Raw genomic sequence first — 13,022 nt, 5'->3', positions numbered from 1 at the left:
GCCTGAGTGGTAGCAGATCGAGTCACTCTAAGGGTATGTGCACACGAGAAGTGGCTTTTACGTCTGGAAAGACAGACTGTTATTCAGGAGAAAACAGCTGCGTCGTTTCAGACGTAAAAGCTCCACCTCGTATTATGCGAGGAGTCTTTGACGCTCGTAAATCTTGAGCTGTTCTTCATTGACTTCAATGAAGAACGGCTCAAATTACGTTGCAAAGAAGTGTCCTGCACTTCTTTGCCGAGGCAGTCATTTTACGCGTCGTCGTTTGACAGCTGTCAAACGGCGACGCGTAAATGACAGGTCGTCTGCACAGTACGTCGGCAAACACATTCAAATGAATGGGCAGATGTTTGCCGACGTATTGGAGCCCTATTTTCAGACGTAAAACGAGGCATAATACGCCTCGTTTACGTCTGAAAATAGGTTGTGTGAACCCAGCCTAACAGACCTAGGCACAGATGCAGGCTGATTAACCACGGGCGTCGACAAAGAAGCTGTGTCAGGCAAATCCATTACACCTGCCCTCCGGATTATTCTGAACTACTGTACATCAGGTTCCCAACTGACTGTTTTGTGTACTAAAATGGAGATACTTGTGAGTAGGAAACACGTGTCGAATGGGCTGCCCATTGGATCCACTCCCGGCTCAGCCAGTGGGTGGTAGATTGCGTGAGACGTGTCTCTTGAAGACAAATTGTGGCCCTTGGTTGCAATAAAAGAAAGTGTCAGATTTCTCTTGTGGTGGTCTCCCAGAACACTTACATTTAGAGACAAAATGCTCCATGTCATGTCACATTGACAACACCCAACAATACGGTGCTGATCTTATAAACTAAACAGACAAAGTAACTGAATAGGAAGGATGGTTATACCTATAGATGTACAAGAAATAGGATTCTTAAGTTGTAGGAATAACAGTTTTAAGGTATAAGGCACTAATATGATAAATAAGGTACATAACAACTGTATATCGCAGGTGTGACAGCGTGGATGAAACTGGGGATCATCTGTGTAACCTATAGATAATAAAGGTGAACAAAAATGATGCAATAAACCAGCATTATATTTTCCTTAAGCTGGAATATTTAAACCACAAAAAGGGGAATACCAATTGTTGCATAGTAGTGTCAAGACCAGGTTACACCCAGGGAGGGTGAATTATGAGAAGCTTGAGGTATGAGAGGCAGTTTTAGTAAACAGGTTATATTGGGGTAATAATTAGCAATACCTCAACACTCAATATGGTTACGTGATAGCAGACAAGGAATATAACCAAGGGTACCCAATCAAAACTCGAGTATCCCGTCATGACCGTATAAAAAACTGCCTTATATTCAAGAGCAATTTCGGAGTTACCAGTTCCCAATCAGACAGTACAATAAAGACCTTATACTCATTATGTACATATACTCATCTGAGATTTTGAAGCATTCCCCCACTTGGGAAGGTAGTCTAGTATAGTATACAGGCATAGAAGTGACGAATGAAGTGGGACAGAGTTGGAAGTCTCCTGCCTTAACGACGAGGCAATCGACCAATGGAGCTCATCCAGTCATCAGCTTTAGCTGGTGTGTTGAAGAATACAGTCTTTTCTTGATGACTGACTCTCAAACGGGCTGGAAACGCCATGGAGTAGGACATCTGTCATTCTCTGAGTCGTAGTTTGACCTGCAAGAACGAGGCTTGTGCTTTCTGCAGTGCAGCTGAAAAATCTGGAAACAGCAGTATGGTAAAGTTTAGAAACCGGAGTTCTCCTCTATTGCAGGCAGCCTGTAAGATGTCTCAGTCCCGACTACTGAGGTGGCGTGCCAACATAGGCCTTGGGGTAACTCTAGGCGGTGGGGATCGGACCAGCACACGGTGTGCTCGCTCAATGGTGTAGGAGGATGACAATACGGCGTCATTTAAAAGTGATCTTAACCAGGATTCAATAAAGAAACATGGGTCGCTACCTTCGGTTCTCTCTCCTACTCCTAAAATCCGTACATTGTTTGGGCGCAGGCGGATTTTCAAATAGTCTGCACGTTGCACCCATAGATTAGACACCTTTTCCAATTGAGCCAGCTTTGCTGTGTGTGGCATTGTCCTGTCCTCCAGGCCAGAAATGCGGTCCTCCGTTTCTCACTTTGTCACTCAGATTTTGTAAGCCCTGTCTGAGTAGACCCACATCAGTCTTTACCTCCGCTATCCTCCAGGTCAAGAATGATGTGGACTGCTGGATAACGTCCAGGAGTTTAGAGGAGACCTGCGCTAAGGTGAGTAAAGGTTCTGCATCAGGCGTTGGATCAAATTGCTCTCTCTCCAAAGATGGTACAGAGCCGTTGATGCCAGCTTGAGGAGCAGCGTGTGAAAACTCTTTTAGACTTTCAGCCGCTAAGGATTGGCGTGCTCAATTAATTTCAAGAGTACAATGTCTGCGACCTCTTCTGGGGGTCTGTAGAGGAATTTTTGCGGTAAATATCAGCAAGATAATTGTCGGAAAACGTAGCTGGGTGCGGCGATCTTAAAGCATGCATCTGGCCAGGTCAGCAGTTGGCCATGCCCCAAAGTTTGGTGTATTTTTAACCGTCTTATCCAGTTCGAACACCCTGTACAGTATATTTACTTATATTGAGTGATTGTTAAAGCAGAAAATATAAAAACATGTTGGAATCTTTATTATTATTTTTTTATTATTTTACTAATATTATACAAATTTATATGTAACTTGCAGTTTTAATGCAAAGTCCAATTTTCAAATTTTCCCATAAAAAAAAAAAAAAAAAAAAAAAAAAAAAAAAAAAAGGTATCGCCGGAAAAAAGTGGCTTTCAATAGGAAACAGTATATGACAAAAGTAGATTCTAATTTATAACATTTCCATGTGCTGGTCACTAGAGGGAGGAGTTCCCAAAATTGCAGCATGGTCACTGTGGTAAAGTAACCTAATTGATTTATGCTGCAAATTTGAGGTGGACACACTCTCCTCTAGTGTCCTCACACAATCCCCCCTCCCTTCTTCTGGCTAGTGCCAGGAGAAGCAGGGCTTTGAAGGTCTTCAAACCTCCTACACTGTGTGCCGCCATTTTATGAGCGACTGCACAGTGTAGGAGGATTAGATACAGGGCTCAGCAGATAGTATCACACGAACATAATACACACATCACATACACGAACATAAATTACCTGCTCTTGCCGCCGCCTACGCTGATCTACGCTCCTTACGCCTTCGCTTTGTTGAACATATGGCCGGAAGCTGTGACCGGAAGTAGTCATCTTACTGTCCGGCAGCGGCTTCCGGTCCACATGAAAATGGCGCCGGATTTCGCTCTACGAGCTTCGTTTTGGTCTGTGAAGCGTACGCTTCTGTGAATGGAACGGCTCCCGTTCGCATTCTCTATGGGGTTGTATGTGCCGTATTCCATCTCTGTATGAGTCGTTAATTGACACATACAAAGATGAAAAAAAATGGCAGCCCCCATAGCGAAGTAAAAGTAAGAACACAGTAAAAAGTTTAAAGTCACAACACTAATACAATTTTTGTTTATATTTTATTAAAAGCAATATAATAATAAAAAAATCATGACACCTTCCCTTTAAAAGCCTTCCAAATGCTCACCATTCTAAATACTGTGAGCATGACTGGGCTAGTAGTCCACAGCTGCAGTGCTGAGCTATAGCCCCCGTGTAGTGAGGAAAAGCCGGTTGAAAAAAATAAAAAAAAATTAAAGTGGGGTAAGATTGGCCTAAACATATAACTGCAGGCATTTTCTGTTACTGAAAAGCTCATATGGGTTAGGTTTATTGGATTTTATTTACATAACGAAGCACTTCACTTTATTTTTTTATTGCACCCTCCATTTGTACATTGGTGTTTCAGTGGAGTGCTGTGTGCAAAAATATTTACTGATCCTCGCATCTTGTCTTTTTCGGGTCCAGCAGCGCTCATGTGATCTTCCCTCTGACTTGTCTGGAGTCGCTGTGCTTTTGAATAAACCGGAACTCAGGCTCTCAATGCATTCCTATGGGAGCCAGAACGAGGCTCCATATGAATGCATTGAGAGCTTTACTTCCGGTTTTCTGAACAGTAGCAATTCCAGACCAGGTCAGAATGAAGATCACGTGAGCGGCGCTGGACCCGAAAAACTACAAGATGTGGGGATCAGTAAGTACTTCTACACATAGCACCCCACTGAAACACCAATGCACAAATGGAGGGTGCAATAAAAAAATTAAGTGGAGTGCTTCTTTAATATGTGTAATGCTTTATTTGGGTGAATTCTATTTGATGTACTATAACTATAATAATATAAATACATTTCTGCTCATTGCTTTTGCATAGACTTCTATTTCGGCACTGAATTATTTTGTAAATCTTTTATTTTTGGCCACCTTTACATTGCGTTTATTTCCCTATATTTGACGTATACGCCGAGAAAAGCTCCTGACTTATACATTAAATGAAGTTTGTGGCGGATGCCCTAACATTCACCGTCAGCATAAGCTCTAATGGTATCAGTCATGAACTGGGGTCATGAGAGTTCATGAAATATGTGAAACGACCACCATTAGAGTCCATGGGTGATGGATGACATGGTTAGGCATCTGTCACAAGCATCCATCACCCTTATGCTAATACGGTATCCGTTTAATGGATATGTTATGAAAAACTATTAAAAAGTCCATGACGTATACGTCAAATGGATGCTTGTGACGTACGCCCTACAGTGGCATACCACACCCATAGTCTGTTAAAAAAAAATGTATACCATGTGGTATACTTCTTTTGCGTCATCCTGCGGAACGCAATAGCGTCGTTTACTAAGCTATACCATAGTATACGGATGCATACTAGTCCGACAGAGGGAATAAACGTACTAAACGTAGGGAATAAACGTGAAGTGAAGGGTGCCTTTGCTGGACTTGATGGCGAGTTGTATTTTCATATGTTTATTTATATTCGACTCGAGCCATAGAAAGTCAATATACATTCTCTCTTTACTTTCAGTTATAGTAATAGCTAGGCTGTGAGATATAATAGATTTGCATGGCAAAAATATACAAAGAATATATTCAGATGTGCAAGAAAGCACTTTTAAAATTGGTGTCACACAAAAAAAACTAAAAACTTTTTAATGCATGCCTGTCTTGCTTTGCATAAATCAAATTGAGCAGACTTACTGTTCGGACAGCTATTATAAGTTATAAATTGCAATAAGGCGGATCTAAACAGGTGTGGGGAAAATGCCATTAAACTATTGGGTTGTACTTACTGTAAGAATCCAAATCTGTCAGTAACTTTGTATAGTGCAAAGTCTGCATCTTCCCATGGGTCAATATCAGCTCCCGACTGCCTTTCCTTTAAAAAGAATGGAGAAAAGGATATATATATATATATATATATATATATATATATATATATATATATATATATATATATATATATATATATATATATATATATATACACACACACACACATACATATATATATATATATATATATATAACAAATCCTTTGTAGTTTAATGCTTCACTCATGTGTCTCCCTGAGAAAATGACTGCAGGATCAGACTACACAGGATTTGTTTGTAGTCTGGAACCATAGAGACACACAGGTATACATAGCAACTACATGCAATAAACAGTAGGATATTTTTAATAAAGTCTATTTGCAAAGTTGCTTCATTTTTTATTTTATTTTAGATGCATTGGAACTTAAAAAACAATCATTTGCAAAAGATGACACACATACGCATAAAATATTTTCTTATTTTAACCTGTTCCCGACCGCCGGCTGTGAATTTACGGCCGGCGGTCGGGGTCCTCAAAACCCGGGCCGCTGCCTATTATTCCCGGTGTTCATGTGACTGGTCAAATGATCTACAGGATGCCGTTAGTGGCAGACTGCTCCTGGGTCCAAATAGACCCAGCACAGCCCTATTAGTGACAATAGTCACTATAAGAGGACTGATTTCCCCTGTACCTGGGGCTGCCCCTGTTCAGCCCCAGTTGCAGTGGAAAAACATGGTGTAAAAGAAGTTAAAAAAAAATAAAGACCCTCAAAGGTCTTTTCTGACCTTTGAGGGACAGACCATAGTAATAAAAAAATAAAAGTAAAGTGCAAAAAAATGTAATCATAAATACACACAAAATACCCACCCCCAAAAAAACTTTCCCCACCCAATCATTGTCGTAACACTAGCCATGACCCAATTACCCTAAAATAGACATGTTATATATTCAAATTTACGGTAGACAAGGACGATCACAAATAAAAGGTCTATTTTAGGGTAAAACTATGCTATTACCAGAAAACAATAGCTAAGCTAGGCATTTTTTGTACTATTTTCAAACTTTATGCCTAAAAACTCTAAAATAGCAAAAAGGATGTATATATAAAAAAAGAAACATGCATGGTCTACGGAAAAAAAACATCGCAAAAATCATGTCGCTAACCCAACAAATAAAAAAGTTAAAGCCGTTTAACGATTGTGTGCTAAAAATGGCTAAACGGTGTCTGGTCCTCAAGACTCAAAAAAGCCCGGTCCTGAACTGGATAAACAAAAATCAGTCACTCCTCTGGGAGCTGTTGGCATATTATTTAGACTGTATGGTGTATCACTTCACAAGAATGCAACCCATTCAATAATGTAAAGCTTTATCAATAACTTCAGCATTTTAAAACATTCAGACATATTCAAAAACCCATAGCAAAGTGCCTAGTGCATTGGTGTATACACAGTGGTGAGCATTTTGAAACAGGCAGTGATCATTGCTAGAAAACATAAAAAATATTGCATAAAATATACCTTATTTAGCCAACACGATAAAAATTGAATGCTTTTAGGGGGGCCCTTTATCTTGATCTGTCCCACGATAAGCAATTCAAAAGAGTGTCAGGTACCAATCTACATAAGTAAATGCTGATATAACAGATAACCAAATAAAATGCCTTTGTGCACATTATTTTGCAGTAAAAAAAACAATTAAAAAAACCAACACAAAACACTAGTAAAACAGTAGTGCTCCAGTAGCTAGTAGCCCTGGGATTACCACCACTGTCTAGTTTCATGTGTCTAGAAAAGACATGCACATACCCGCTCATATTTGCTGATAATTTCAGCTCTTTCCAGTGCTATTAACGCCTCAATGTCTTTCTTCATGTCAGAGCCTGAAAACAAGAATTAACATATTGTTATCACTCCACACTGTACAAACATTAGATGAAGCACCAGTTTATCTAATTACAGATAATACTACCCCATATTCTATTAGTAAACTATAGGCTAGATAAGCAAAAAAAATGATCACATAATAAACTTGCTCACCTGGGCCGTGACACGGGGCAAGAGGACAAGGTGGGGGCAGCTCTTCAATGGACAAGAAGTCTCTTTGAAACATGCCAACCAGTGGTTTTCTTCATCAACAAGGAAATAATGGGCCAGATTCATCATGAATGAATGCCATTTTTCCAAATTTATGAAGTTCCTTGGCCATGCATACAAATGTCTCAGGAAAAAGAGGACAGGATCTAATTTCTACCTAGAAAAGTGGAAGAAAACAACGCCATGTCTGACCGGTCATTGTTTTTAGCACAGCACTGGGGGAAAGTTTTACTAAATTTTGCTCAATGATTGCTGTATATAATGCACAGGCCAGTAGCATGAAGTCCTGGCCTGTGGAGATCAGTCATGTAAGTAGTTCTCATGTGAAAACTGTACAATATGTGCTATATGGAAAGGTAGCACGTGAAATTGTACTGGATACTTGAATGGGAGATGTTGACGGGACTGACACGAAGTGCATGAGGCCACTGAAAGTGAGAGGTGTCTTGAATGATCACTTTAACCCCTTCCCTCTTTGGCCACTTTTGACCTTCCTGACAGAGCCTCATTTTTCAAATCTGACATGTTTCACTTTATGTGGTAATAACTCCGGAATGCTTTTACCTATCCAAGCGATTCTGAGATTGTTTTCTCGTGACACATTGGACTTTATGTTACTGGCAAAATTTGCCCGATACATTCAGTATTTAAAGAGGCTCTGTCACCAGATTTTGCAACCCCTATCTGCTATTGCAGCAGATAGGCGCTGCAATGTAGATTACAGTAACGTTTTTATTTTAAAAAAACGAGCATTTTTGGCCAAGTTATGACCATTTTTGTAGTTATGCAAATGAGGCTTGCAAAAGTCCAAGTGGGTGTGTTTAAAAGTACAAGTCCAAGTGGGTGTGTATTATGTGCGTACATCGGGGCGTTTTTAATACTTTTACTAGCTGGGCGCTTTGAAGAGAAGTAACATCCTCTTCTCTTCAGAACGCCCAGCTTGTGACAGTGCAGATCTGTGACGTCACTCACAGGTCCTGCATCGTGACGGCCACATCGGCAGCAGAGGCTACAGTTGATTCTGCAGCAGCATCAGCGTTTGCAGGTAAGATCGACTTACCTGCAAACGCTGATGCTGCTGCAGAATCAACTGTAGCCTCTGGTGCCGATGTGGCCGTCACGATGCAGGACCTGTGAGTGACGTCACAGATCTGCACTGTCACAAGCTGGGCGTTCTGAAGAGAAGAGGATGTTACTTCTCTTCAAAGCGCCCAGCTAGTAAAAGTATTAAAAACGCCCCGATGTACGCACATAATACACACCCACTTGGACTTGTACTTTTAAACACACCCACTTGGACTTTTGCAAGCCTCATTTGCATAACTACAAAAATGGTCATAACTTGGCCAAAAATGCTCGTTTTTTTAAAATAAAAACGTTACTGTAATCTACATTGCAGCGCCTATCTGCTGCAATAGCAGATAGGGGTTGCAAAATCTGGTGACAGAGCCTCTTTAATTGTGAAAAACACCAAAATTTAGCGAAAAATTGCAAAAATTAGCATTTTTCTCAATTTAAATGTACCTGCTTGTAAGACAGGCAGTTATACCACACAAAAATTTTGCTAACTAACATCCCCCATATGTCTACTTTATATTGGCATCGTATTTTGATCATCATTTTATTTTTCTAGGACGTTACAAGGCTTAGAACTTTAGCAGCAATTTCTCACATTTTCAAGAAAATTTCAAAATGCTATTTTTACAGGGGCCAGTTCAGTTGTGAAGTGGCTTTGAGGTCCTTAGATATTAGAAACCCCCAATAAGTCACCCCATTTTAAAAACTGCACCCATCAAAGTATTCAAAACAGCATTTAGAAAGTTTCTTAACCCTTTAGACATTGCGCAGGAATTAAAGCAAAGTAGAGGTGAAATTTACAAAGTTCATTATTTTTTTCCAGAAATTCATTTTGAATCCATTTTTTTTGTACCACAGAATGTTTTACCCAAGAAATGCAACTCAATATTTATTGCCCAGGTTCTGCAGTTTTAGGAAATATCCCACATATGGCCCTAGTGTGCTACTGGACTGAAACACCGGCCTCAGAAGCAAAGGAGCACCTGGTGGATTTTGGGCCTCCTTTTTATTAGAATATATTTTAGGCACCATGTCCGCTTTGAACAGGTCTAGTGGAACTAAAACAGTGGAAACCCCCCAAAAGTGACTCCATTTTGGAAACTACACCCCTCGAGGAATTTATCTAGGGGTGTAGCAAGCATTTTGACCGGCCAGTTTTTTTGCAAAAATTTTTGGAACTAGGCCATGAAAATGAAAATCTACATTTTTTCAAATAAAATGTAGGTTTAGCTAATTTTTTTTCATTTCCAAAAGAACTAAAGTAGAAAAAGCACCACAACATTTGTAGAGCAATTTCTCCCGAGTAAAACAATACCCCACATGTGGTAATAAACGATTGTTTGGACACACGGCAGGGCTTAGAATGGAAAGTGCGCCATTTGGCTCTTGGAGCTCAAATTTAGCAGGAATGGTTTGCGGAGGCCATGTCGCATTTGCAAAGCCCCTGAGGTGACAAAACAGTGGAAACCCCCAACAAGTGACCCCATTTTGGAAACTATACCCCTCGAGGAATTTATCTAGGGGTGTAGCAAGCATTTTGACCGGCCAGTTTTTTTGCAAAAATTTTTGGAACTAGGTCATGAAAATGAAAATCTACATTTTTTCAAATAAAATGTAGGTTTAGCTAATTTTTTTTCATTTCCAAGAGAACTAAAGTAGAAAAAGCACCACAACATTTGTAGAGCAATTTCTCCCGAGTAAAACAATACCCCACATGTGGTAATAAACGATTGTTTGGACACACGGCAGGGCTTAGAATGGAAAGTGCGCCATTTGGCTCTTGGAGCTCAAATTTAGCAGGAATGGTTTGCGGAGGCCATGTCGCATTTGCAAAGCCCCTGAGGTGACAAAACAGTGGAAACCCCCAACAAGTGACCCCATTTTGGAAACTACACCCCATGAGGAAATTATCTAGGGGTGTAGCAAGCATTTTGACCAGCCAGTTTTTTTTACAGAACTTATTGTAAGTAGGCCGTAAAAATGAAAATCTACATGTAGGTTTAGGCATTTTTTTTTCATTTCCACAAGGACTGAAGGAGAAAAAGCACCGCAACATTTGTAAAGCAACTTCTCCCGAGTAAAACAATACCCCACATGTGGTCACAAACATCTGTTTGGACACACGGTAGGGCTCAGAATGGAAGGAGCACCATTTGGATTTTGGAATGGTTTCTGGGTGTCATGTCATATTTGCTGAGCCCCTGTAGTACTAGTACAGTGGAAACACCCCAAAAGTGATTCCATTTGGGAAACTGCACCCCCTGAGGAATCATCTAGGGGTATAGTGAAAATTTTGATCCCAAAGGTTTTTTGCTGAATTAGAATTAAGCCATGAAAATGAAAAATAATTTTTTTTTCCGACAAGATGTAGTTTTAGATACACATTTTTCATTTTTGCAAGGAATAGAGAAGAAAAAGCACCCCAACATTTGTAAAGTAATTTCTCCCGAGTACAGTAACGCCCCATATGTGGTTATAATCGGCTGTTTACGTATATGGGAGCATTCAGAAGAAAAGGAGCGGTATTTATCTTTTGGAGCGTAGATTTTGCTGGAATGGTTTGCGGACGCCATGTTGCATTTGCAAAACCACTGATGTACCAAACTAAAGTGACCCCGTTTTAGAAACTACACCCCTAAAGGCATTTATCAAGGGATGTAGTGAGAATTTAGACACCACAGGTGTTTTTCAGAAATGAATACGCAGTGGATTGTGCAAAGTGAAAATTGCAATTTCTCCACTGATCTGCCCATTCACCGCACAAGATGTTGTGCCCCTAGAGAATCTTACCCCATAAATTGTTAAGCGGGTTCTCCCGGGTATGGTAATGCCTTACTTGTGGCCATAAATTGCTGTTTGGGCACGCTGTAGGGCTAAGAAGGGAAAGACCGCCATTTTGAGCATGGATTTTGCTTGGTAACAGTTCTGTTTGGGGTTTTGCTGGTATTTCCGTTTATAATGTGGGGGCATATGTAATCTGTGCGGAGTATATCAGGGCATAATAAGAGGGTATAATAATGGGGTAAATAATACAATTATCCATAGATGTGTGTTACGCTGTGAAGCGATCCGTTATGCACAGGCCGGCGTCACACTGATAAACGGTTTTCTTTCTTATCCCCCTTTTGTAACACTCTGCACCTTTTGGGGACTTTTTCTCCTTCGTAGTTTGGGAAATATTACTGGGAAAGTTTTGCACTGGTATAATACGGGTGCCCTCGCTTCCAGCGGATGTGCTATGTCCCTTCCCTTTCCTAGTTCCTAAATACTAGGGTCCTGAATCTGAAGGAATGTTCCCCTCCGGCCTGCGCATTGAGATGTTTTTCATCACCGCATTACTAGTGCCATAACGTTTTTATTTTTCAGTTGATTGAGCGGTGCGCGGGCTTGTTTTTTGCGAGACGGGCTTTAGATTTTATTGGTACCATTTTAGAACACATACGACTTTTTGATCACTTTTTATTTCATTTTTTGGTAAAGGAAATTACCAAAAACAAGCAATTCTGGAATAGTTTTTTATTGGTTTTTTTATCGGCATCCACAGTGTGCCCTAAATTACATGTTAGCTTTATTCTGCGGGTCGATACGATTACGGCGATACCAAATTTATATAGTTTTTTTTATGTATTGCAGCTTTTGCACAACAAAATCACTTTTTTTATAAAATCATTTGTTTTCTGTGTCGACATTCTAAGACCCATAACTTTATTATTTTTGCGTGCACAAAGCGGTGTCAGGGATTATTTTTTGCGGGACGGATTGTCATTTTTTATTAGTACTATTTTGGAGTAAATGTGACTTTTTGATCACTTTTTATAGCATTTTTTGGAAGGAGATGTGACCTAAAAACAAAGATTCTGGCGTTGTTTTTCATGTTTTTTTTTTACGGCGTTCACCATGCGGGATAAATTACATAATTGTTTTGTAGTTTGGGTCGTTACGGACGCGGCGATACCAATTATGTATAGTTTTTTTGATTTTTACGGTTTTTCCCAGAATAAAAGACTTACTATGGGAAAAAGTCAGTTTAGCTTTATTTTTATTTGAAATGTGTGTGTTTTTATTGTTTTACCACATTTTTATTAACTTTTTTTCACTTTTTTTACTTGTCCCACTAGGGGACATGAGGGCCTGATGCCCCGATCGCTACTCTAATACACTGCACTACATATGTAGTGCAGTGTATTAGCGCTGTCAGTTATTCACTGACAGCAAGCCTATGAGTACACGCCGCAGGCGGGTCCTCATCGGCTCCCGTACAAGGCAGACTCTGACTCCATTTTCTGGCGTCCGATTGCCACAGCAACCTAGCGATTGCCTCACTGGGTTGCCGATCTATTGAGCGCAGCATCTGAGGGGTTAATCTGCCGGATCGGAGAATAGCTCCGGTCCTGGCAGTTACAGGAGGGTGCCAGCTGTATAATACAGCTGTCACCCCGCGGTGATGGTGCTGGCTCTGCTCCTGAGCCCGCACCATCACTGCGCCGTACAAATACGGCGCTTTGCGGGAAGCACCACCCGACAGCGCCGTATATATACGGCGGATGTCGGGAAGGGGTTAAAAACCACTGAAAGGGGGA

At 40.5% G+C, this 13,022-nt stretch overlaps 1 protein-coding gene across 6 annotated transcripts in view; it reads right to left on the bottom strand.

The window, feature by feature from the left end:
- The window catches only part of LOC142660646 (uncharacterized), a 228,571-nt gene that overhangs the window by 132,718 nt on the left and 82,831 nt on the right, over positions 1-13,022 (bottom strand). For 3 of the 6 annotated variants that reach the window (XM_075837339.1, XM_075837342.1, XM_075837340.1), the window contains exons 3-4: positions 7,078-7,151; positions 5,251-5,336 (exon numbers count right to left, since the gene is read on the bottom strand). In XM_075837339.1, the coding sequence (XP_075693454.1) occupies positions 5,251-5,336; positions 7,078-7,143 (152 nt within the window). In that variant the 5' untranslated portion in view covers positions 7,144-7,151. Of the gene's footprint in view, positions 1-5,246; positions 5,338-7,077; positions 7,152-13,022 lie in introns of those variants that run through there. The other 3 variants (XM_075837341.1, XM_075837343.1, XM_075837344.1) reach the window with 2 other exon arrangements.

This window comes from Rhinoderma darwinii, chromosome 9 (genome assembly GCF_050947455.1).
Source record: "Rhinoderma darwinii isolate aRhiDar2 chromosome 9, aRhiDar2.hap1, whole genome shotgun sequence".
NCBI lineage: Eukaryota > Metazoa > Chordata > Amphibia > Anura > Rhinodermatidae > Rhinoderma > Rhinoderma darwinii.
Note: the sequence above shows the minus strand (reverse complement) of the source record. Positions and strands in the feature narration are given on the sequence as shown.